This window comes from Hordeum vulgare, chromosome 1H (genome assembly GCF_904849725.1).
Source record: "Hordeum vulgare subsp. vulgare chromosome 1H, MorexV3_pseudomolecules_assembly, whole genome shotgun sequence".
Lineage (NCBI taxonomy): Eukaryota > Viridiplantae > Streptophyta > Magnoliopsida > Poales > Poaceae > Hordeum > Hordeum vulgare.
The window spans coordinates 482,907,887-482,934,798 of record NC_058518.1 but is presented as its reverse complement, the minus strand read 5'-3'; the positions used below and the strand labels follow the sequence as shown (position 1 = coordinate 482,934,798).

Below are 26,912 nucleotides of genomic sequence, written 5' to 3'. Positions count from 1 at the left end.
CAACAATTAGAGGACGTCTAACTTGTTTTTGCAGGGTATGCTTGTGATGTGATATGGCCAACGATGTGATGTGATATATTGGATGTATGAGATGATCATGTTGTAATAGTTAATATCGACTTGCACGTCGATGGTACGGCAACCGGCAGGAGCCATAGGGTTGTCTTTAAACTAACGTTTGTGCTTGCAGATGCGTTTACTATATTGCTAGGACGTAGCTTTAGTAGTAATAGCATGAGTAGCACGACAACCCCGATGGCTACACGTTGATGGAGATCATGATGATGGAGATCATGGTGTGACCCCGGTGACAAGAAGATCGTACCGGTGCTTTGGTGATGGAGATCAAGAAGCACATGATGATGGCCATATCATGCCACTTATGAATTGCATGTGATGTTAATCCTTTATGCACCTTATCTTGCTTAGAACGACGGTAGCATTATGAGGTAATCTCTCACTAAAATTTCAAGACGAAATTGTGTTCTCCCCGACTGTGCACCGTTGCGACAGTTCTTCGTTTCGAGACACCACGTGATGATCGGGTGTGATAGACTCAACGTTCACATACAATGGGTGCAAAACAGTTGCACACGCGGAACACTCGGGTTAAGCTTGACGAGCCTAGCATGTGCAGACATGGCCTCGGAACACATGAGACCGAAAGGTCGAGCATGAATCGTATAGTTGATATGATTAGCATAGAGATGCTTACCACTGAAACTATTCTCGACTCACGTGATGATCGGACTTGAGATAGTGGATTTGGATCATGTACCACTCAAATGAATAGAGAGATGTACTTTTTGAGTGGGAGTTCTTAAGTAATATGATTAATTGAACTAATTGTCATGAACATAGTCTAATGTTCTTTGCGAATTACGAAGTAGCTTGCGCTATAGCTCTACTATTTTTATATGTTCCTAGAGAAAATTTAGTTGAAAGTTGATAGTAGCAAACTTTGCAGACTCAGTCTGTAAAACCGAGGATTGTCCTCGTTGCTGCGCAGAAGGCTTATGTCCTTAATGCACCACTCGGTGTGCTGCACCTCGAGCGTCATGTGTAGATGTTGTGAACATCCGACATACACGTTTCTGATGACTACATGATAGTTCAGTACAAAATACTTAATGGCTTAGAAGCAAGGCGCCGAAGACGTTTTGAAACGTCACGGAATATAAGAGATGTTCTAAAGAGATGAAATTGTGATTTCATGCTTGTGCCCTTGTTAAGAGGTATGAGACCTCCGACAAGATTCTTTGTCCACGAAGTAAAGGAGAAAAGCTCAATCGTTGAGCGTGTGCTCAGATTATCTGAGTACGACAATCGCTTGAATCAAGTGGGAGTTGATCTTCCAGATAAGATAGTGATGGTTCTCCAAAGTCAATGCCACCAAGCTGTGAGGGCTTCGTGATGAACTTTAACATATCAAGGATAGATACAATGATCCTTGAGCGATTCGCAATGTTTGACACTGCGAAAGTAGAAATCAAGAAGGAGCATCAATAGTTGATGGTTAGTAAAACCACTAAGTTTCGAGAAAGGCAAGGTCTAGAAGGGATACTTCGTGAAACGGCAAAGCAGTTGCTGCACTAATGAAGAGACCCCAGATTAAACCCAAGCCCAGGACTAAGTGCTTCTGTTATGAGGGTAACGGTCACTGAGGCGGAGCAACTCTAGATACTTGGTAGATAAGAAGGCTGGCAAAAGTCGAAAGAAGTATATTTGATATACATGATGTTGATGTGTACTTTACTAGTACTCCTAGTAGCACGAGGGTATTGGATACCGGTTCTGTTGCTAAGTGATTAGTAACACGAAATGAAAGCTACGGCATAAACGGAGACTAGCTAAAGGCGAGGTGACAATACGTGTTGGAAGTGTTTCCAAGGTTGATATGATCAAACGTCGCACGCTCCCTCTACCATCGGGATTGGTGTTAAACCGAAATAATTGTTATTTGGTGCTTGCGTTAAGCATGGACATGATTGGATCGTGTTTATTGCAATACGATTATTCATTTAAATAGAATAATGGTTACTCTATTTGCTTGAATAATCACCTTCAATGGTTTATTGAATCTCGATCGTAGTGTTACACATGTTCATGATATTGGTGCCAAAAGATATGAGGTAATGATGATAGTACCACTTACTTGTGGCACTGCCGCTTGAGTCATGTTGGTATAAATTGCATGAAGAGGTTCCATGCTGATGGATCTTTATACTCACTTGATTTTGAATCACTACTCACATGCAAATCATACCACATGAGCAAGGCGTTGTTTTCATTGAGATGAAACAAGATAGTAACTTGTTGGAAGTGATACATTTTGATGTATGCAGTCCAATGGGTGCTGAGGCACGCAGTGGATATCATTATGTTCTTACTTCAATGACGATTTGAGTAGATACAAGAGTATTTACTTAATGAATCACAAGTCTGAAATATTGAAAAGTTCAATTCTGTTTCGGAGTGAAGTTCGTCGTAACAAGAGGATAAACTGTCTACGATATGATCATAGAAATGAATATCTGAGTTACGAGTTTTGGTACGCAGTTAAGACAATGTGGAAATTGTTTCGCAGTTCATGCCACCTGGAACATCATAGTGTGATTATGTGTCTGAACGTCATAGCCACGCACTATTTGGTATGGTGCATGCTATGATGTCTCTTATCGAATTACCACTATCGTTTATGGGTTATGCATTAGAGACAACCGCATTCACTTTAAATAGGGCACCGCGTGTTTCTGTTGAGATGACACAGTATAGACTGAGGTTTAGAGAAATCTAAACTATCGTTTCTTGAAAGTTTGGGGCTTCGACACTTATGTGAAAAAGCTTCAGTCTGATAAGCTCGAACCCAAAGCGGATAAATGCATCTTCATAGGATATCCAAAACAGTTGGGTACATCTCCTATCTCAGATCCGAAAGCAAAGTGTTTGTTTCTAGAAACGGATCCTTTCTCGAGGAAAGGTTTCTCTCGAAAGAATTGAGTGGGAGGATGGTAGAACTTGATGAGGTTATTGAACCATCACTTCAACCAGTGTGTAGCAGGGCGCAGGAAGTTGTTCCTGTGGCGCCTACACCAATTAAAGTGAAAGCTGATGATGGTGATCATCGAGCATCGGATCAAGTTACTACAAACCTCGTAGGTTGACAAGGTCGCGTACTACTGCAGAGTGGTACGGTAACCCTGTCTTGGAGGTCATGTTGTTGAGCAACAATGAACCTACGAGTTATGGAGAAAGCAATGGTGGGCCCGGATTCCGACAAATGGCTGGAGGCCATGAAATCCGAGAGAGGATCCATGTATGAAAACAAAGTGTAGACTTTGGAAGAACTACTTGATGGTCATAGGACTTTGAGTAAAGATGGATCTTTAAAAGGAAGACAGACGATGATGGTGATAAGTCACTATTAAGAACAGCTCGACTTGTCGCAAAGATGTTTCCGACAAGATCAAACAGTTGACTATGATGAGACTTTCTCACTCGTAGCGATGCTAAAAGTCTGTTAGAATTATGTTAGTAGTTGCTGCATTATTTATGAAGTATTGCACATAGGATGTCAAAACATTGTTTCCTCGACGGTTTCCTTGAGCAAACATTGTATGTGATACAACCAGGAGGTTTTGTCGATCCTAAAGATACTAGCAAGTATGCAAGCTCCAGCGATCCTTCAATGGACTGGTGCAAGCATCTCGGAGTTGGAATATACACTTTGATGAGATGATCAAAGATTTTGGGTTTGTACAAGGTTTATGAGAAACTTGTATTTCCAAAGAAGTGAGTGGGAGCACTATAGAATTTCTGATAAGTATATGTGGTTGACATGTTATGGATCGGAAGTAATGTAGAATTTCTGTAAAGCATACAAGGTTGTTTGAAAGGAGTTTTTCAAAGGAATACCTGGATTGCGCTACTTGAACGTTGAGCATCAAAGATCTATGGAGATAGATCGAAAGCGCTTAATAGAAGTTTCAACAAGATGCATGCCTTGACAAGTTTTTGAAGGAGTTCAAAATAGATCAACAAAGAAGGAGTTCTTGGTTGCGTTGTAAGGTGTGAATTTCAGTAAGACTCAAAACCTGACCCCGGCAGAATAAAGAGAATAGACGAAGGTCGTCTTCTATGCCTTGGCCGTAGAATCTAAAGTATGCCATGCTGGGTACCGAAGCTGATGTGTGCCTTGACTCAAAGTCTATTGAGAGGTACAGAGAGTGATCCATGATTGAATCACTAGCAGCGGTCAAAATTTATCCTTAGTAACTGATGGACTAAGGATTTTTTTCTCGATTACGGAGGTGGTTAAAGAGTTCGTCGTAAAGGGTTACGTCGATGCAAGCTTTGATACTAATCCGAATAACTATGAGTAGTGAAACGGATTCGTATAGTAGAGTAGATATTTGGAGTATTTCCGAATAGCACATAGTAGCAGCATCTATAAGATGACATAAAGATTTGTAAAGAACACACGAATCTAAAAGTTTCAGAACAGTTGACTAAAACCTCTCTCACGAGCAAGACGTGATCAGACCCCATAACTATATGGGTGTTAGATTCGTTGGAATCACATGGTGATGTGAACTAGATTATTGACTCTAGTGCAAGTGGGAGACTGTTGGAAATATTCCCTAGAGGCAATAATAAATTAGTTATTATTATATTTCTTTGTTCATGATAATCGTTTATTATCCATGCTATAATTGTATTGATTGGAAACACAGTGCATGTGTGGATACATAGACAAAACACTGTCCCTAGTAAGCCTCTAGTTGACTAGCTCGTTGATCAAAGATGGTCAAGGTTTCCTGACCATAGGCAAGTGTTGTCACTTGATAACGGGATCACATCATTAGGAGAATCATGTGATGGACTAGACCCAAACTAATAGACGTAGCATGTTGATAGTGTCATTTTGTTGCTACTGTTTTCTGCATGTCAAGTATTTGTTCCTATGACCATGAGATCATATAACTCACTGACACCGGAGGAATGCTTTGTGTGTATCAAATGTCGCAACGTAACTGGGTGACTATAAAGATGCTCTACAGGTATCTCCGAAGGTGTTCGTTGAGTTAGTATGGATCGAGACTGGGATTTGTCACTCTGTGTGACGGAGAGGTATCTCGGGGCCCACTCGGTAATACAACATCGCACACAAGCCTTGCAAGCAATGTGACTTAGTGTAAGTCACGGGATCTTGTATTACGAAACGAGTAAAGAGATTTGCTGGTAAACGAGATTGAAATAGGTATGGGGATACCGACGATCGAATCTCGGGCAAGTAACATACCGAAGGACAAAGGGAATGACATACGGGATTATATGAATCCTTGGCACTGAGGTTCAACCGATAAAGATCTTCGGAATATGTAGGATCCAATATGGGCATCCAGGTCCCGCTATTGGATATTTACCAAGGAGTCCCTCGGGACATGTCTACATAGTTCTTGAACCCGCAGGGTCTGCACACTTAAGGTTCGACGATGTTTTATGCGTATTTGAGTTATATGGTTGGTTACCGAATGTTGTTCGGAGTCTCGGATGAGATCACGGATGTCACGAGGGTTTCCGGAATGGTCCGGAAACGAAGATTGATATATAGGATGACCTCATTTGGTTAACGGAAGGTTTTCGTGCATTACCGGAAAAGTTTCGGGCTCATCGGTAGTGTACTAGGAGTGCCGGGAGGGGTGCCGGGGACCATCAGGAGGGGTGTCACGCCCCAAGGGGTCTCATGGGCTATGGGAAGAGATAAACCAGCCCCTAGTGGGCTGGAATAAGTTCCCACTAAGGCCCATAAGGTTTGAGAAGGAAAAAACACAAGGTGGAAAGAGTTTCCAAGTGGGAAGGTGGAATCCTACTCCAAGTAGGATTGGAGTAGGACTCCTCCACCTCCAATTTCGGCCAAACCTTTAGGTTTTGAGGCTGCCGCCTCCCCTCCCTCCCTCCTATATATAGTGGGGTTTTAGGGCTGATTTGAGACAACTTTGCCACGGCAGCCCGACCACATACCTCCACGGTTTTTCCTCTAGATCGCGCTTCTGCGGAGCTCGGGCGGAGCCCTGCTGAGATTAGATCACCACCAACCTCCGGAGCGCCGTCACGCTGCCGGAGAACTCATCTACCTCTCCGTCTCTCTTGCTGGATGAAGAAGGCCGAGATCATCGTCGAGCTGTAGATGTGCTGAACGCGGAGGTGTCGTCCGTCCGGCACTAGATCGGAGCGGATCGTGGGACGGATCGCGGGACGGTTCGTGGGACGGTTCGCAGGGCGGATCGAGGGACGTGAGGACGTTCCACTACATCAACCACGTTTCTTAACGCTTCTGCTGTGCGATCTACAAGGGTACGTAGATCGGAAATCCCCTCTCGTAGATGGACATCACCATGATAGGTCTTCATGCGCGTAGGAAATTTTTTGTTTCCCATGCGACGTTCCCCAACAGCTGCCTTCGGTGCTGGTGGGTCTCCGTACAACCCCAAATAGATCTACAGGGCGATCCCCGTTCTTCCTCGTTTACGGAGCAGAAGCAGTCCTTCCGAGTGACTTGCTTCACAACGCTCCACGAGTTGAACTCTTCTCCGAAGCTGAAGCAGAGCAAGCAAGGCAAGACGGGGTGGATCTTCTAGAGGAGGAGCGCAAGATGGCACTGACTCGCTCAACCATTTATCAACAAGATCTGCGGCGCTTTCACGCGCGACATGTCAGGAGTCGTACATTCCAAGCAGGCGACCTGGTGCTCCGAGTGGATCAGCAGAGACCTCACAAGTTGGCTCCCGCCTGGGAAGGACCCTTCATCATCTCCAAGGTGCTCAACAACGGAGCATATCGACTCTACAACCTCGACAGGGAAACGGACGAGCCGAGAGCATGGAACGGAGATCTCCTGAAGCGCTTCTACACGTGACCGTCGGCTGAAGTAATGTAAAGAACAAGTATCGTTGAAGTAATACAAAGCAGATTGAGTTTTTGCAGATGCAAAATTCTTCCGCGTTCGCAGACTCCGGTCTCAAAAAAAAAACTTTCTCCGAGTGTGCACTAAACGTCGCACTCGGGGACTTATCTGCGATCCAGAATCGCCTAAGTACAAACTTTCTCCAAGTGTGCACTAAACGTCGCACTCGGGGACTTAGCTGCGATCCAGAATCGCCTAAGTACAAACTTTCTCTGAGTGTGCACTAACCGTCGCACTCGGGGACTTAGCTGCGATCCAGAATCGCCTAAGTACAAACTTTCTCCGAGTGTGCACTAAACGTCGCACTCGGGGATTTAGTGGCGATCCAGAATCGCCTAAGTACAAACTTTCTCCGAGTGTGCACTAAACGTCGCACTCGGGAACTTAGCGGCGATCCAGAATCGCCTAAGTACAAACTTTCTCGGAGTGTGCACTAAACGTCGCACTCGGGGACTTAGCTGCGATCAAGAATCGCCTAAGTACAAACTTTCTCCGAGTGTGCACCAACCGTCGCACTCGGGGACTTAGCTGCGATCAACAATCGCCTAAGTACAAACTTTCTCCGAGTGTGCACTAACCGTCGCACTCGGGGGCTTAGCTGCGATCAAGAATCGCCTAAGTACCAACTTTCTCCGACTGTGCACTAAACGTCGCACTCGGGGACTTAGCTGCGATCAAGAATCGCCTAAGTACAAACTTTCTCCGAGTGTGCACTAAACGTCGCACTCGTGGACTTAGCTGCGATCAAGAATCGCCTAAGTACCAACTTTCTCCGAGTGTGCACTACACGTCGCACTCGGGGACTTAGCTGCGATCAAGAATCGCCTAAGTACAAACTTTCTCCGAGTGTCCACTAACCGTCGCACTCGGGGACTTAGCTGCGATCAAGAATCGCCTAAGTACCAACTTTGTCCGAGTGTGCACTACACGTCGCACTCGGGGACTTAGCTGCGATCCATAATCGCCTAAACAACAACTTTCTCCGAGTGCGCTCTAACCGTCACACTCGGGCACTTGTTTGCGATCAAGAATCGCCTAAGTAAAAAAGCTTCCTTCGAGTGTATCTTAGAGATCCACTCGGAGGTTAGCAACTACCCTCATTGGGGCTCATGTAGACGTCAAGACAACTGACAATTACATGAGTAGCAGACCCTCATCGAGGCTCATGTAGATGTCAAGACAACTGACAATTACATGAGTAGCAACTCGCTCCGAGTACGACCTTACAGTCGCGCTCGAAGACTTAGCTGCGATCACGAATCGCCTAAGTAAACAATTGCCATCGAGTGTATCCTAGAGATCCACTCGGAGACTTAGCAGACCCTCATTGAGGCTCATGCAGATGTGAAGACAACTGACAACTACATGCTCCGCATGTTTGCCACTGGCTTCACCAAGAAACGCCAAACAAAAACCACGAGCCAAAATCGTGTCAACAATTATTTGGCAAAGGAAGAGCAAAATATTAGATTCAAATTCAAAGTTGATTTAAAGATAGTCGGTTCGGTATAGATCAAGCTTATCCACACCGAACCACGAACGTGACGGCCAACAGCAGTGGCCAAAGTTTGATACAACTACCACTCGGCATACCGAGGTAAAGTTTTTTCAAGCGTCGTCAGGACTGGCACTGGGACTGGCAGGCTCCACGAAAGTGTCGAGGTCGATCCCGTCTGCGATGCGAGTGGCGCTCTCAAGGAAGGTCTCCATGAAATCTTCGAATTGAAGCTTCTTGGTGTTGGCAACTTGCAACGCCTTCAGCTTCTCTTCGCGAGCCTCCTTGCAGTGCACTCGGACCAGCAACAGCGCCACGTTCGCACCACAGCGAGCAGCAGACTTTTTCCACGCCTGCACTTGGTTCGGGACGTCCTCCAGCCGAGTCATCAACCCTTCCATCTCCCGCCGGGACTCGTCTTCAGGCCACAGCTCCTTGTCGATTCGGCCGACGACCTCTCTCAGGCGACCGATAAAAGGTCCCACTTTGCCAAGGCGAATGTGCGCTCGGAGCATCTCTCGATTGGTGTCGTCGCTGAGTGGAACGTTCGGAATAACCGACCGCTCAATGTCAGCTGCTTCAGCCTCAGCGTCCATACAAAAATCTGCAAAGACAAGACGAGCAGACAGTAAGCGCATCATGAAATACAAAGTCAAGAAGCACTCGGAAAAACATAACTTACCACCGAGAAGCGCACTCATCTTCCTTGCCCAGTCACTGACGTACTTCTCATGTGATATGCACCGCCTGTTCATCACCTTCATCTGTCCCATCAGCTCGGTTCTTTGTTTCCCCATTTTCTCCATTTCGGCCACCAATGCCTTGTTTGCTTCACGGGACTCCTCCAATGACTTCTCTCGTTCAGCCAGAGCGCCCTTCACACCAGCCAAGTCATGAACAGCTGCCTCCGGTTCCGCAGCAAGCTGAATCTTTTCAGCCTTCAGAGCGTTGTACGCTGATCCCATCTCTCAAGTCTTCTGCAAATCAGCGCGAAGAGAAGATCAGACAAATTCAACAAGGAAAACAATAAAAGCTCGAAGTTCTTCAGACCCTTGCCGACGCAAGCAGTCGACAGCGGCCTCGGGGACTACACCCAGTGGGTTCACCAAGAGTGACCCCACTACCATGAAGCTCAAACAGGTCCGCCCTATTGAGCTAAATAACAAAAACAAGCCTATGAGGCTACTACTACCCGACCTGAGTAAAATTACTCTCGGGGACTACTTCCAGTAGGTGCACTCGGAGTGCCCCCACCGGTAACATTCGAACAGATTAGTTTTGATCTGATCAAGTTAAAGAAAATTTATATAAAGACAACTGCCGGTGCAAGCACTCGACAGAAGTCTCGGGGACTACACCCACTGGGTTCACTAAGAGTGAACCCACTGCAAAACAATCATACTACATCTGAGTATATCGCTTAAACACCCACTGGGTTACAAGAGGAAAGTAAATACTTACTAGCCCACTTACTCGGATATCGTCCCGGAGTTCCAAGCTTCACTTGTACACAGACGCGATGGAGTCGTACGCACTCTTGGCATCACCCGCCATCAACTCCGCCTGCACCATGGCCCCCTTGGCAGCTCCCACCTGATCTTCCGGGAGGCGTTGGGTGTCGTACTGGACGGTCGACGGACCTGGCACCACAAGAGACTCCTTGGGCATCCCAAGTCCTCCTCTAGTCGGTTCAGCAGCGATGAGCGTCGTTTCAGTCGACGGCATCGTATCGGTTGGCGGCGCGTCCATGGCGGGAGTAGTAGCAGATGGAACAGCCTCAAGGACAGGCACCGCGGCTTGCTCGGACCTCTTCTAGTCGTCCTCCTCCACATGAATCACCTCTGAAGGAAGCCCGACCGAACGACGTGAGACCACAGGAAAAAGGGCAAGATCAAAGACAAAATTCGTGAAACAATAATGTAAGCTCTCGGAGTCGCCACGACGTACCTTGCTGGGATGTGGCAACGTTGTCCGTATCCATGGGATCGTCTTCCTGGCGTGGCGGAGAAGTGGCGGAGGTGGCAGCTCTGTCGAGTAAAATTCACTCGACCAATAAGCATGAGTTCAATCACATACTAGAAGAAGATAGGAGAACAATACACTCACGCTGAGGCAACGGGAACGGCGATCCTCATCCGCGGCAAAGCCTTCCGAGGCTTCGATCCACTCGGTTTGGCCACCTTAGAAGGCTGGCCCGCGGGCTCAGCAGCAGAGTCCCTGGTCCTCTTTGTGCTCCGAGCACTCGGAACCACAGGAGTAGCTGGCAAGGCACTCGGAACCGCAGGAGGAGCTGGCGGGGCACTCGGGGCCGCTGGAGCAGCCGACGGGGTCACGGGTTCGTGACGGCGCTTAGTTCGAGGCTCTGGTGGTGGGGGTGGCGAGTTATGTTCCTCATCTTCCCCCTCTTCCTCTTTGGACTCCTCCTCCGTCTCCCCACTGTCGGAGACATACTCGACGCTCTCCACGCTGCCCTCCTGGCTGCCATCCTCTTCCTCAGTCGGATTCCCGTTCGAGACGGGAGAAAACCAGTTGGTCCACGCCTGCACGAGATACAGTCGACAACATCAGACGTCAGACAGTGATACAAGAAAAAGTGATAAATCTAAGACAATTGTGAGCACTCGACAAGTTATACTCACCTCATTCGGAGGAGGGTTGTCCGCGCGGAAGGGCTTCACTCGCCGGGCTCCTCTGGGGTTATCGCAGGCGCCTGTGATGCTGCGGACCCACGCCATCACAACCTCCCCGGACACGCACTCGGGGTGAGTCCGAGTGGAGTCCTCAGGCCCCGTGTAGTGCAACATGGCATGGTGTCGAGCTTGCAAAGGCTGGATATGCCGACCTAGAAAAATCTCCAGCAAATCTATGCCGGTGACTCCCTTGCGGACGACATCTACTAGCGCGTCGACCAGAGGCTGAATCTGGATCTTTTCCATCTTCGTGAGCGCAAGCTGCCTAGGCGGAGCCGGTCGGTCTAGGCTAAAAGGTGGCAGTCCAGTTGCGGCATTCGGACAAGCGACATCCTCGCAGTAGAACCAAGTCGACTGCCAGTTCCTAACGGATTCAGACAACTGAAGAGCGGGATAGCTAGTTTTGCTTTTCTTCTGGAAGCCTAAGCCTCCGCAGAGCTGGAGGAGATGAGTTTTGTCATCCGACTGGCTAAGTCTTTTGATGGTTTGGGATCTAACGGAGAAGATGTGCTTAAAGAGCCCCCAATGAGGAGGACAACCGATAAAACACTCGCAAAGCACGACGAAGGCAGAGAGATGAGCTATTGAGTTGGGAGGAAAATGGTGGAGCTGCGCCCCGAAGTGGTTCATTATACCTCTAAAGAAGGGATGAGGAGGCAGAGAGAAGCCTCGGTACACGCGACTGAGCAGCAAGACGCGCTCCCCCTCCTGGGGCGCCGGCTCCGTCTCGCCCTCCGCCGGCAGCCTCCACGTCTTGTTCTTGATCAGGCCTTGCTCCACCAGCTCCAGCATGTCGCTCTTCGTCACCGTGGAGGGGAGGAAATCCCCCTGGATCCAACCCGCCGGCAGTGCCCGCTGTCGCCGTTGAGCGGGAGCCGCCGTCTTCTTCTTCTTCCGCGCCTCGAGCTTGCTCGTCTGCCCCTTCGTCATGGTGGAGGCTGCAGATCTGTGGAGGAGGAAAAGAAGGAAGGAGCTTGGGGTGCGCAGGAAGCCACGGGAGAAGCGGGGCGAGTGCGAGTTATCAGGCGAGTGCAACGAGAAACCCTCGCTGGAGAGGTTTAAATAAGGTTCCGACTGGGTCACTAGCAGGTGGCCCCGAAATCTTATCCCCCCACCCGTTGCTGCGATATTAGTGGAGGAGATGAAGGCGCAGAAATCGAGGCGGCAGATACTACTCGATGACGATGTCGTCATCCCCGCTGAGCGCGCGGCAACCGAAATTTGAGGATCCCAGAAAATCCGCCGCTGTCAGTTGACCGGTCACGTCAAAAGATTCCACGGAAACACTCGGTCTCTGACGGTTCGTTTCATAGATATATCCACTCGGATCATTGGTCAAGAGGATAAAACGGATCGAGGCAAACAACGCCAAAGTCGCATCCATACCAGTCGGATCCGTACTCCAAGCATCGCTTCGTCGTTCCAACCCGATCCATTCGGGGACTAATGATGGGGTTATAGTCCTAGGGTAGGGTCATAGGCCTGCCCTATAGGTCCTACCCAAGGACTACCCTTCATAAGGGACAAGGCCCTTAGTCAGTTCCGACTGAATTAAGGACTTCCCATCATCCAGTCGGTGACGATTCCTCCATCATCCAGTCGGAGATGAGCATTCGGAGCGTATCAAACTTACCAACTGGATTCCACTCTGTACATCGTAACCCCCCTGGAGGGCAACGGTCATACGTTTTCATGTACCTTTATTAGCATTTAAGGCATACGTTACCTGTAACGTAGACATTTCATCGCCACTACTCCACCCCTGTGCACCGAACCGTTGTGAAGGGCAACGCACTCTATATAAGTCGCCCTTCCCCACTGGTGCAGGGGTTAGCAATTCACTGTAATCCATATTCCACTCGACATCAATCTCCCAAGAGCACTGAGACGTACGGCTTTTACGTCCACCGTAGAGGGGCCTGAACTCATACAACCTCGCCGTAGCTAAGGCTCTGCCCATCCTTTCGTACCCTACACATCTACTGTCAGACTTATACCCACGACAGCTATAAAGGGGTTGTCAATCCCTTCATGATTATTTGCAAGGTGAGAACTGAAGGTGGAAAGTGCAACAAAGTAAAAGTGTAGATCTGAAAATATGATGTGAAGTAGACCCGGGGGCCATAGTGTTCACTAGAGGCTTCTCTCATGATAGCAAGTATTACGGTGGGTGAACGAATTACTATCGAGCAATTGATAGAATCGCGCAAAGTCATGATGATATCTAAGGCAATGATCATACATATAGGCATCACGTCCGAGACAAGTAGACCGATACTCTCTGCATCTACAACTATTACTCCACACATCGACCGCTATCCAGCATGCATCTAGTGTATTGAGTTCATAACAAATAGAGTAACGCTTTAAGCAAGATGACATGATGTAGAGGGATAAATTCATGCAATATGATAGACACCCCCATCTTTTTACCCTTGATGGCAACAACATGATGTGTGTCTCGCTACCCCTTCCGTCACTAGGTGAGGACACCGCACGGTATGAACCCAAAACCAAGCACTTCTCCCATTGCAATAATTATAGATCAAGTTGGCCAAACGAAACCCACAACTCGAAGAGAATTACAAGGATACGAAATCATGCATATAAGAGACCAGAGGAGACTCAAATAAAATTCATAGATAATCTGATCATAAATCCACAATTCATCGGATCTCGACAAACACACCGGAAAAGAAAGTTACATCCGATAGATCTCCATGAAGATCATGGAGAACTTTGTATTGAAGATCCAAGAGAGAGAAGAAGCCATCTAGCTACTAGCTATGGACCGAAGGTCTGTGGTGAACTACTCACGCATCATCGGAGAGGCAATGATGTTGATGAAGAAGCCCTCCGTGTCCGAATCCCCGCTCCGGCAGGGCACCAGAACGGTCCCCAGATGGGTCTTGCGGAAACAAAAGCTTGAGGCGGCGGAAAAGTATTTTCGTGGCTCTCTCTGGTGGTTTTGGATTTTTAGAGAATTTATAGGCGGAAGAGGTAGGGCAGAGGAGCCATGGGGGGCCACAAGCCTTCTAGCCCCCCCCCCCCAGGCCGGGGCTAGGGGGCTTGTGACCTCCCCCGAGGTCCCCTGCCTTGGTTCTCAAGTCTCATGTGTATCTTCTGTTATGGAAAAAATCATTCCGCGGGTTTTATTTCGTTTGGACTCCGTTTAATATTCTCCTCTGAAAAAGGTCAAAAACACGGAAAAAAAACAGAAACTCGCACCTGGCACTGAGTTGATAGGTTAGTCCCAAAAAGGATATAAAATAGCATATTTATGCATACAAAACATCCAAAGTTGACAAGATAATAGCACGGAACCATCAAAAATTATAGATACGTTGGAGACGTATCAGTAGTGCGGACGGGTTTCTCATACACGTCTTAGCACAGGACCCCGCGCCCAAACTCGTGTCCTATGAGGCATACGATATCAATGGGTACACGTTCTACACAGAGGCCAAAGACATGGACATTGATTACCAGAAGTCAGGGGTGACGACTGAATGCGTGACCGACTCCAACGGCACAACTGAAAGATTCTACGGAAGGGTCGGAGAGATTTGGGAGCTTAACTATGCTGGAAAGCACGATGCGACGATGTTCCGTGTCAGGTGGGCTAAGGCCGTCGTAAGAGAAAACAAGTATTTCACTACCATGTCTATACCCGACACAAAGGGCGCTACTGTGAACGTTAACGTCCTCGCCAAAACTAAGCCATGAATACACCTAAGCACGTGACACAATGCTTCTTCATAACCGACCCGACCAATCCCAACCGTGATGTCGTGAGGAGAGGCAAAAGGAACATCGTCGGAATGGATGGAGTCGCCAACGAGGAAGACTATGACCAATACGGCAACCCGATGAGGGAAGATGACGATGACGATGAAGAATACGTGAAAAGAAGAATCAAGACTACATAACCTAAGAAATATCATACTCCATGGTGCCGGAAAAGAAGAATCAACACAACGAACAAGAAAGGAAAGAAGCTCAATGTGAAACGTCATACGCAGCTGAGAAACAATCATTTATATATATATATATATGTATGTATTTTATGTACGAAACAACACATGGTTTCAGTAATATTCGCGCAGTGTGGGAGGGAGACGTTCTCGTCGTCGACTGCGTGCGAGGCCGTCGAGATAAAAACAAAAAACAAAAACAAAAGAGAGAAAGCAACAAAAAAAAAGGAAAAGTAAACATAAAAGGAAAGGAAAAAAATAAAATAGTAAAGAAAATAATAAAAATAAATTAATAAATAAAAATAAAAAAATAAAGTTAGCAGTAGCGGTGGATTTGTACCAACGCTACTGCTAACGTAGCAGTAGCGGTGGACTAGTACCAGCGCTGCTGCTAACGTAGTAGTAGCGCTGGTTCCAATCGAGCTCTACTACTCTGTTTACCTAACCGACTCCAAAATTCCCCTAACTCCCCCTCTCCCTCCTCTCCCCCCCCCCGCTCATGTGTCACCGCCGCCACCCGTCCCTGCGCGCCCTCGACCTAACGCCGCCCATCGGAGACCTGCTCCGTCGTCGTTGCCGTCAGCTCCTCGCGCCTGCTTCCTCTACCTCTTCTTTCTCCCCCGAGGTACGCCACCCCTCCCCTCCTTTGCCCTCTATGTTGCCACGTGCTATCGTCGTTTTCGTCTTCGTAGTGCCCCGCGGCAGCAGCAAACAGTGCCCCGCAATAGCAACAGTGCTCCGCAGCAGCCGCAGAATTAGCAGCAGCAGCAGTGCTCCTGTGGGAGAGGAAGAAGAGGAGGAGGAGAAGAACAAGAGGAAGGAGAGGAAGAAGAAGAAGGAGAGGAAGAAGAGGAGGAGGAGGAGAAGAGGAAGAAGAGGGGGAAAAGAAGAAGAAGAAGAAGAAGAAGAAGAAGAAGAAGAAGGAGAAGAAGAAGAGGAGGAAGAAGATGAAGAAGAGAAGGAGGAAGGAGAGGATTTTTTGTTTTAGATTGCTCCAGCTTGCCGATTCATCCTGACACTGACAGCCACATACTTAGTCGTGTTCTACAGAGCATCTAGGACCCCTGCCATATGCTTGGCTGCTAGCGTGAACAACAGTTGGCTTGTAGCCTTCACATCCATAGCAATGCCCTAGAAAACAAACACACACACAAAAAGAGTCAGATAAATAATTACTTTATGTAGTATAGGAAGGGCATGCAAAATCACTAGGATTCTACTAGTTTCTACGAGTTTATTGCATGGACACTTGCGTTTCACACTTGTGCATAATCTTGATTCTTGATGTGAGCAATCCTATTGAACAGACATGATGCATTTTTATTCAAGCAAACTATTTTGTTTGAGGAAGTCCGTGTGGCCTATGTTTTGCCAGAATGTTGATTCATTTCCATTCTGGCACATTTCAGACGCTCCATATGTCCATTTTTTAGCGAAGGTCATGTCAAAAATTTCAGTGAATTTCGTCATGACTAGTGCTAGAAACTAGGACATATTGAGTGTCCGAGAATTGCCGGAAAGGGAATGAATCAACATTCCGACCAAATATAATCCCATTTTATTATTCATGCTTCTGTTTATATATAGATGTTCAATTCTTTAGATATAGTGTCACGGTTGTTGTTTACGCATTTACAAACATGTTATGAGTTAAATTATCACATTAAAACAGGAAATGTCTGACGATGATTATTGGGAGTGTGAATATTGCAGCGATTATCGAGGTATGTGCGGCACGCCTCACCTGCGAGACGACACGTTCTTCAGCATGAAGCTTAACGAGAGCTTCAAAATTTGTATGGTACGCAACGATGACAAGTGTTTTTTTTTGTAATTAAACATGCATGACTTCTAATTTTTTGCTTCAACGTGTAATCTTTGTTTTATACAATTCCACTAGTTTCTCCCTTGCCATGCAAGAAGATATGTGTTGGAGAGGCTCGGTTTTGAAGACCACGAGAGTATGGAGATGAGGAGAGCTAACCTGAGGACTATACATGGTCACACATTTGTGATCAAAGTAATGAATTCAATTTTTAACACGGAAATAGGGTGCCCAAATTGGGAAGATCTTTGCAAGGCATATGGATTTCAGGAGGGTATGGAAATAACCTTCGATCTTCGTCCTGAAGATAATATGTCAGGTAACATCGACATTTGGGTGGATGTCGATATGCTTCCTGTTTTACCTCCATGTAAGTTTGTCAACCATATTTGTCAAGTAATTTGCATACTATATTTAAAAATAGTTGGTGTTCATCCATATACTAATTTTGTTAAATTATAATTTACAGCTTATTTCGGTACTTCGAGTGAATTACGGAAATTAATTGACACGACACACTACACGTATGGATCACATCTAACTTGGAAGGAGAAGGATGTTCTTCTATACTTTCTTGTTGGTGTCCTAGTTGGTAGGGAGAACTTCCGGTATAATTTGAAAACTGGCCCAAATTATACATTTTACATGCCACTAGTGCATAGGTTGAGGGCGGATGATATTCACCGAAATATCTTGGTAAGAGTTTGCTAATTAAGTACGCTCTACTATTGCATAAATGGTGTTGATTACATTGCTAACTAGAGTATTATTATGTTCTTCAACAGCAACTGCCAAATGATGTAGTGCCTCTGTTGATGCACCCAGAAGGTTATATGAAAATTAAAAGCCCACTGAGGGCTGAGTTCGATGCTCCATACTCGACTACCGCAAATCAAAAAGGCTTCGATTTGAAGCATGGAGAGAAATAAAGAAGGATCGCAAGCCACAAGTTGAAGACCGTTGGATCTCTGTGCTTCATCACGGAGACATAGGTGTTATTTTGTATTATGACATTATACCTAGGATATTATGAGAGACAAGTTTATCTGGTTGATATTAACTTGGCATGATCGATTAGGATGCATGCATATGATAATTATTATGATTTTTTCTGTTTTATGAGATTTTAACTTGGTGCAGGGACGAAGCCAGTATGCAAGCATAGGGGGGGCAAGTTCGTTTATTAAGGAGGCAAAGTTCATATGAAATGAAATTTTTTGTTTATCATAGTAGAAAAAACAATTTGTTAGGGGGGGTCTAGCCCCCTCCCCCGGTCCCCCCCTAAATTCGTCCCTAACTTGGTATATGATTAAGATGATGATGAGTTGGTATAAATGAAGAAATTACTTTATGTGTATGATAAAGCGCACCTGTAAATCACTTGTCCATAATTTCTCTATAGAAATATGTTGTTAAGGTATCTGGTAATTTGTGGCATCTAAAAGTCATAGCAAACAACCGCTTTCCTAAAAAAAGAAAATGGACGTACCTTTTCTTCTTATTAGAAAAACAATCCACTCTCACATTTTGTCGCCACATGACACAACACTCACCTACAAATCATTCCCCCGCCTTGCTCTCCTCACTAACGTCATTGCCATCTCTCCCTGCCATGGCATTTAGCCTCCACCTTCCTCTCATCATCATCTCCCCTTTCCTCCATGGCGTCCCCCCCCCCCCCTCCTCTCCCCTCTAGAATGTCTGAGGCGGTTGTCGGAACCAAGGAATGCACAACATCATAGCCGACCATGATATATGAAATGGTATGGCGCGTACTCTAGTGATGCGGGCGCGGGCGGGGCGAAAGCAACGCAGCCGAAGAGGGTGTGGCGTGGGAGCGAGCGCACGAAATAAGCGGTGTGCGATGCCGTTTTGCCCCACGCGCTGAATCATTTATGTCGCACATGTTTTTTCTTCCGCTGGAACATTCAGAACGGTTGCGCGCGCAAAAGAAAAATTGTATTTTTTTAACGCCGCGCTTATATCACGCTGCTGTTGGAGCTGTTCTTAGGAACAACATAATCTAGTTTGTTGCACCTAACTAGTAATCCTGTACTTGAATAGGTAGACCGATCGTGATTATAGCTGACGAATTTGGATAAGGGTCGTGATTAGTACTCCCTCCATTCGGAATTATTTGTCATAAAAGTGAATAATAATGGATGTATATAGAAATAAAACACATCTAGATACATCATTATTATTCATTCTTCCGACAAGTATTTCCGGACGAAGGGAGTATTTAAGAACATCGTATTATATGGTTCGCTGACCGGTGCGAATGATTCGGCGGGCCTGAACATGCACACGCACTCAAGGGGGAAGTAGCTACTCCTGCATGCGGCCGGCTTTAACTTAACTTTGGATTCTTTAGACATGACGTATGTACTTCTGGTGAGACATTTTCTTTAGGTACCATATTAAATTGACGTGTATATTTTTTCAGAATTTTTAGAAACTGAGAAGTTCAAAGTTTGAAGAAAAAATGGCATCCAAAATGCCCTACTCGAGATAGAGACTCTATAAAGAACCAACAAGGAGAAGGTGGCTCTAAAAAAGGAAGGAGCAAGAGAACACCAAGCTTATCACTGGATCCAAATAGAGGACGATGAAGAAAAAAGACCCTAAGCCTAAGGTGGACAAATGTGATAATGAGACATCACTAATGAATATCCAAAGGTAAATGGTGTTCATGAGGAACATATAAAAGTTGTTCCCATTTTGTGCAATGTATTCGATATTATGAGAAGTCTTGGTTGAAAAGCAAATTCGTGAACAGGAGTTGATCCTTTTGACTACTCTGAGGAGAGTAACTGATATAGCGTTTGCGAGTATGTGATCTTTGAGAAACATGCAAATGATGGTGCTACTCAGAAGAGTTTGTAATCTTTATCTTATTTTCAAGGAGTTCAGTCTGAGTTTGTATCTGTGATTCATTGCGAACTATGCTTGATTGGTTTGATGACCATGTATGCTAAATTTTTCCGTGCCAAAATTTTGAATTAGGAAAGGTTATCACCAATTTTCTTGCACATGAATTGTCCTGTAAAAATTGGCCAAATCACAGCCACCCTTCATGGGAGAAACATCTCCTCCGACAATATACTCACTCTAGAGAGACCAAGCCTTATGGCAATACATGAGATCACATTAAGCACCCAAGTTAAAACCTCAGCAAATTTACACAACATACCGTTATGCTGTAAAAATACAGCAGATCAACTGGTGTTTCATCTGATACATGACAAATGCAGGGTCAAGAAAAGAACTGTACATATTAAAGAAGAAAAAAAACAGAACTGCAAATTCACTCCCAAGGAATGCAATGCAGATAAAATAGAAGGCAGTATTTCAACAAGAATATTCTTTAATGTTCAGGCATCCAGAGACACGGAAAAGATCAGCCAATTCTTATCGTGATATTTGTTCCACAATCCACAGCCCTGGTAGCAGTTGGCATATACACTCAAACATGCAAAAGGAATACATAATTTGATACTGACTAACCGAATCCAAGACACTGAAGTACCAATATCCGAAGTTCCAAGTTTCAGTCATTACAACGCCAGTTTGATACCAATAAGGCTGCAACATTAATGCCCAAAGAAGTACCGCAGTTTAAACGACGTCGTTTGTGTAAGCTATGCTCCAGTAACAATCGACGTGGACTTCTGCCGGCCATCTGGAATGGCAAAAAGCATAATTGGTTTGGACGACCGGACAAATGGAACATCACACCTGTAATATCCTTTCCTTTCGAGCTGTATAACTTCTCCTTTCTTGACGTTCCGCATGTTTGGGTCCCCAAGAGCTAAAGCTTCTCGTCGAGTGCATGGATTGAGATTGTCAAGGAAGTCCTCATCTTCTTCCAGCTGCAAAAAGTGCTAGATATTAGGATCTAAAGTACATGAAGATACACTTAATGATGGACTAAGACATGGACACAATGATCAAACATCATCACATACATATAAAAAGTAGAAAACTAAATATCATCAAGGTCAGCTTTTCAACACTAGAGGCAAGATAAGTTGGCCATGTGGAGTTTCCAAGTATCAACCAATTCAATGGAAGTCTCAAGCTGTTGACTGTAGAGGCAAGATAAGTTGGCCAGACCACGCATAGTTGAACACATAGTAACTGTGCCACAGAAGCATCTAGCTAGTCCAAGTGAAAAATCATTCATACTACTAGAACAATAAATAATGCAGCACATATGTAGTATAAGAATATGGTTCTGGCGCCCATGTGGTTGCATGCCTACCAATATGAAATTAGAACATGACTTCTTACCTTCTTTTTATTAATTAGGTAGTCAAAATCTACCAAAGAGAGAGACACAAGATCTTCAATATCTGATAGCCATGTTAGTTTCAGCTTTGTCATCTTCACAGACCCTTCAAGATGGAGTTCACCAACTAGTTGAGTAACTGTTCCATTATCTGTCTTGATTTCTCTAATGATAGCATTTCCCCAATCCATCAAAGTAACTTCCTCACCCACGCTAATGACTGATGCATCAGCATACTCTAACCAAATTCTGTTGGCGAACGTTGTAGCCTTCTTCCCAGCACCCTCGTGTTTCTTGTGCCTTGGTAAGATTCGAACAAATGGTTCCTCTGGACCATTAGTGAGTGTCAAAAGCACACATTTGTCTTTCAGCACAGCAGTATGCCTTCCACATACTGGATCAACTATCTTCTTGTTGATTGTCCAGAGTTTATCCCACTCCATAAGATTCAGATTTTTTGAAGCACCCTTCACAAAATAGGAAATGCAAAGAAGAAAAGGAGAGTTAATAACTCAGTTACTCAAATATACATATAATTACAAGATCGGAAAAGAGCAACTCGTTACAAATTACCTGTTCCAGTATAAATTGGATCAATGCTTCAATCTTCAAGCCACGACGTACTATGCCTTGTACAGTGGGAAAGCGTGGGTCAGTCCAGTCCTCCACCTTCTTGTTTTGGACAAACCACAGAAGCTTGCGCTTGCTAAGTACAGTATAAACCATATTCAACCTGCTGAACTCATAGATTTCTACCCTCCGCAGGCCCATGTCTTGAAGGATGCGATAGTACTGTGCATTCCGATCATGGTATTCGCTTGAACGAAGAGCATGAGTGACTCCTTCCAGTGCATCAACAAATGGGCAAGCAAAGTCATATGTTGGATAGACCTTGTATTTTGACCCAACACGATGATGGGGATCAGGGTTGCAACGGTAGTACACAGGATCTCGAAGTGATTTGTTTGGGTCCTGCATGTCAAGTTTACCACGTACGCAGCACTGAGTACCCCTTTTGGTGCCATTAACCATCTCTTTCCACAACAACAAGTTCTCCTCAACAGTACTGTTCCTACATTTAGATTCCACACCGTCCATCCTTTCACTCCTCATTTGCTCCTTGGGTGTATCATCAATATATGCCTTTCCCTGCTTAATCAAACTTTCAGCCATTTCCATTAGCTTTGGGAAATAATCCGATGTGTATGTAACTACATCGTATTTAACCCCAAGTGTCTCAATATCTTTCAGGACATTCTCAACAAATTCATTGCTTTCTTTAGAAGGATTTGTGTCATCAAATCGAACTATTAGACGCCCTTTATATCTCTCTGCAAAATACTTGTTCAACAGTGCAGCCTTTGCATGACCAATGTGGAGATACCCACTAGGCTCTGGGGCAAAACGAACACAAACATCCCCAACTTTTGCACCTGGGAGGTCTATTTCATGACCTGACGCGTTCTCCTTCAAACCAGGCATCTTTTCTTTCAAGCTTGGCGCAGGAGATTTGCCAATTCCTCGCTTGCCAACATAAGCAGATGTAACTTCATCCAGTGTGTCTGCATAGTCTGCAGCTACGCTGTTAAACCAGCGTACGAGGCTTTGATATTTCTTTGACCTCCTTAGACTTTCCCATCGTTGACCAGTTCCTGAAGAAAAGAGTTGTGATCTCCAAGGCAAGACAGAGAGAAGGAGAGACCAATAAAATTACTCAACGATGAAAGAAGCCAGGTAATTACCTGTGAGATTTGACCACACAACAATGTCAGCAATTGATAGACCATAACCAACCAAAAAGGTTCGAGTTGCCAAGTATCCATCAATAAAGGAGCAAGCAACTTCAAATTCAGAACCTGAAAGAATGACTGATGCGTACTCGAGCCATTGATCAACCTACAGATTTTCAAACAATTGCAATTCAGGACATAGTGACATGATAGTGAAAATCAATGACAAACACCGTAAAACTAGAACATACATGTGCTGCCTGAATATCATCCTGGCCATAGAAGCTGGAAACAGATGCAGCACGTGCAATGTACCGGAGAATTGTGTTGACGCCATGTATAAAATCCCTGTACAGAATCATGATAAATTCGTTGAGACACTACAAAGTACCATACAAAAATACTGCCACAATTCACCAATAAAACAGTTTTGGTTGACACATCATGTTCTAACAGTCGTCAGTTCCATCAACATAATTTTCTGAAACCAGGAATATTTGGATGAGGAGATTAGAATAAGAGGCAATCTTCAGAGTCAACCACAGTAACTATTCAAACATGTATCATCGTAATAAATTGTCCACAGTTATTGTAAAAAAAAAGAGGAAACGCGGTAGTTAATGAGAGAGAGGGAGGGAGCCTAAAGATATACTTGAACATTGATCACTTACCCAGAACTGAAGTGTAGTGTGGGCACTGAACCTGAGGCAAGGGTTGGATCAATGATTATGGAAACACCTGCAATCTTAGCAGCCGAAATGATGGAAAGTGGCGGGCTCTCCTGGGGAAATGCTAGTCTCGCCTCCATTAAGACCCTTGCAGCCAAAGGGCGGAAATCTGCCAATGGTAGATAAATGTTGTCAGCCAGACGGATCAATGAATAAATCATGAGCCAGCATGGCATAATAGAAAAGTTGGAACCTCAAGATCAATCAGCTAACATGTAAAAGGAGAAACAAACACTTGAACCGGTAATATTTTGAGTCTGGCTGCTAAAATCAACTAACAGTACCTCTATATGCCCAAACAGAAACAAGATTTGGCACATCTATCATGCCAACAACACCACTAGTACTAATGTGCTAACAAATTTCGGCCAGTATAGTCAGCGCTATATTCTCACAATATCCAATCTACAGCAAGTACACATCCAATGCAAAAATCAGGAAAAACAATTGAACAAACAGAGGATGCAAGAGGAAGGAGGGAGGACAATGGAGTGGTGGCTACCTGCCTATGGACTGGTCGCCGGCGTAGCTGCGGGCGGCCGCGTTGCTGGGCACCTGTACCGGCCGTGGGGCACGGGCACCGGAGGGTTCGGTCGGCTGGGCGGGCTGGCAGTAATGGCGGCGGGTAGGAACCCTAGTGGTGCTGACCGGTGCGCATGATTCGACGGGACCGAAGGGGAAAAGGAAGGACAAAGTGCTGTATGCAGTTTCAACCAGGAATGTCTTTTCGCTATTCTTCTTTCCTTTTTTTTTCTAGTGTTTCCTTTTTTTTACTTCCTTTTGTATTTAAGATTCTTATTATGAAACCCAAATTCGACAAACAAATCGGCATTTCGAAAAAAAAGTATTGAATTTTTAAAACTTGACGAATTTGAAAAGATTGTTCTGAATTCAAACGATGGTCATGAATTACAAAAATATTCTTGGATTTCTAAAAATGTTCATGGAATTTTAAAATGCATTCTAGAATTTACAAAAATGTTCACGGTTTCCAAATTTCTTACGAATTTCATTAGAATATTCATAAACACAAAAAATGCGCCATGAATTTGAAACCAAATGTCCCAGCTTAAAAATAAGCTCTCTGAGTTTAAAAACCATTCTAAAATTCAAAAAGTGATCATGGATTTTAAAACTATTCCAGATTTCAAAAAATATTCACAAATTTAAGAAATGTTCTCAGATTCCGAAAAGTGTTCCCAAATTTAATAATTATTCCAAATTAAAAAAATTCGTGAATGTTCATGAATTTCAAATATTGTTAGGCGATTCAAAAAATAACCCTGAAATTCATAAAGGTTATTGGTTCCAGAAATGTTTGCGCCTCATAAAAACTCACAAATTCAAAAATAAACCAAAATCTCAAACTTGGACAATCATTTCAAAAATGTTCTCCGGTTTCCAAAAAGGTTCATGAATTTGAAAAAATGTTCATGTATTTCAATAATTGATCCCGAATTTGAAATTTGTTTGTGGATTTGAAATTTTGTATGTGATTTTTAATAAAGTTTACTGACGTCGAATGACGATATGTTATATCTTCTGATTCTATATATGTGGCTTCTAGCCTGCTTGATGTAACAAGAATTGTATGTTCCACCAAAACCTAATTAAACTTGCGTTGTTGGCATCCTAATTTTGTGATATGCAAATCTAAACACATGACGATTTTCTATTTTGTTCATGCATGCATGTATCCTAGCTAGGTGATATTCTATATATGAGTGAATTGTTGATTTTTATTAGAACTTGCGAGCTGAATTTCATTATACTATGTATAATTTGTCATATATTGGTAGAAAAAGAAAACATTGACTCATAGCAAACCAATGAAAGAATGAAACAAGAACAAAAAAAGTGGCATTCCATAATTCCACAATTTTATTTGCTCGGGCAAAACCCCAAGCAAAAAAACAAGTGTTTATTTTGCAAACATTAACTTTGAAAAAAGTGTGAGAGATCTCCTGGACATCTGCATCGACAACTTCACACAACCCAATTTTAATGAACTTATTTCATATAATACATATTGACGTTTTTTCTATAAATTTATCAAATTTAAGAATGTTTATCTTGAAACAAAATTTAATACTTTATTTATGGAAAGGAGGGAGTAGAAAGCAAAAGGTAGGACATGCATGTACAAATAAAACCAGTTACTACTTATAACACTTCTAGAACGACCCCTCAATATATTTTTACTTCAAAGCAGAGGTAAACAGATTTGATCATCTCATTAGTTAAGAAGAGTGTTGACTTGTTAATTACAGGAAAACTGGGCTAAAAACAAGTAAAAAAATTTGGGTGCTGAAGAGAAAAAATGCTACAACAGGGACCATGTCTTAGTCCCTAAAATATCAAGACACCTAAAAAGTCACGTACCATTCTCCTACTACTAGGCTAAAACCAAGTAAAAAAATGGGTGCTGAAGTATTACACGCGCAAAAAATATTCCCAGCTACTGATTCAAGTCATCTTCTCCCGCTCCTGCAGCAATGCCCTCCTCCCACAGCTCTAGTCGGTTATCATACCTCGGTCGTGAAAATTTTATTATATTTTGTTCGGGCTCCATATGATAATCATATAATTTTGGAGGTTGCTCTAAGTTGCTCTATGTGAACGAGTTTGTGTGTGATACATCTTCAACGTATCTATAATTTTTTATTGTCTCATGCTATTATATTATCAACTTGGAATGTTTTATATGCTATTTTATATTATTTTTGGGACTAACCTATTAACTCAGTGCCCATTGCCAGTTACTATTTTTTCCGTGTTTTTGACCTTTTTCAGATAAGAATATTAAACGGAGTTCAAATGTAATAAAACCTTCGGGTTGATTTTTTCCATAACAGAAGGGATCCAGAAGACTTGAGAACCAAGCCAGAGGGCCACGGAGGAGGCACGAGCTCCCTAGGCACGCCCAGGGGGGCGCGCCTAGCAGGCTCGTGGCCCCCCGTGCATCCTTTGCCCTACCTCTTTCGTCTATAAATTCCCTAAAATCCCTACACCAACAGAGAGAGCCACGAAAAATACTTTTCCGCTGCCGCAAGCTTCTGATTCCGCGAGATCCCATCTCGGGACCGTTCTGGTGCCCTGTCGGAGGGGGATTCAGACACGGAGGGCTTCTTCATCAACACCATTGCCTCTCCGATGATGCGTGAGTAGTTCACCACAGACCTTAGGATCCATAGCTAGTAACTAGATGGCTT

The 26,912-nt window shown here is 44.4% G+C and overlaps 1 protein-coding gene across 2 annotated transcripts; it reads right to left on the bottom strand.

The window, feature by feature from the left end:
* Window positions 1–20,300: 20,300 nt before the first annotated feature.
* LOC123447772 (glutamate--tRNA ligase, cytoplasmic-like) lies at window positions 20,301–24,367 on the bottom strand. Of its 2 annotated transcripts, none has more exons than XM_045124444.1 (7): window positions 24,203–24,367; window positions 23,644–23,809; window positions 23,224–23,320; window positions 22,985–23,138; window positions 21,816–22,894; window positions 21,245–21,709; window positions 20,301–20,823 (listed from the first exon to the last, which is right to left on the bottom strand). In XM_045124444.1, the coding sequence occupies exons 2-7, from the start codon at window positions 23,778–23,780 to the stop codon at window positions 20,593–20,595; spliced, it is 2,163 nt and encodes a 720-aa protein (XP_044980379.1). In that variant the 5' UTR covers window positions 23,781–23,809; window positions 24,203–24,367; the 3' UTR covers window positions 20,301–20,592. The 2 variants fall into 2 exon arrangements, with proteins under 2 accessions (XP_044980379.1, XP_044980386.1); XM_045124451.1 differs by having other exon boundaries at window positions 24,207–24,352.
* Window positions 24,368–26,912: the final 2,545 nt, after the last annotated feature.

What these genes read in the sequence shown, in the direction of transcription:
- LOC123447772 (XM_045124444.1), bottom strand. Translation starts at nt 23,780, where the DNA reads ATGGAGGCGAGACTAGCATTTCCCCAGGAGAGCCCGCCACTTTCCATC. An exon ending in ACACTACACTTCAGTTCTGG is followed by an intron (nt 23,321 to 23,643) that starts GTAAGTGATCAA and finishes GATTCTGTACAG; the next exon opens with GGATTTTATACATGGCGTCA. An exon ending in TCCAATTTATACTGGAACAG is followed by an intron (nt 21,710 to 21,815) that starts GTAATTTGTAAC and finishes TATTTTGTGAAG; the next exon opens with GGTGCTTCAAAAAATCTGAA.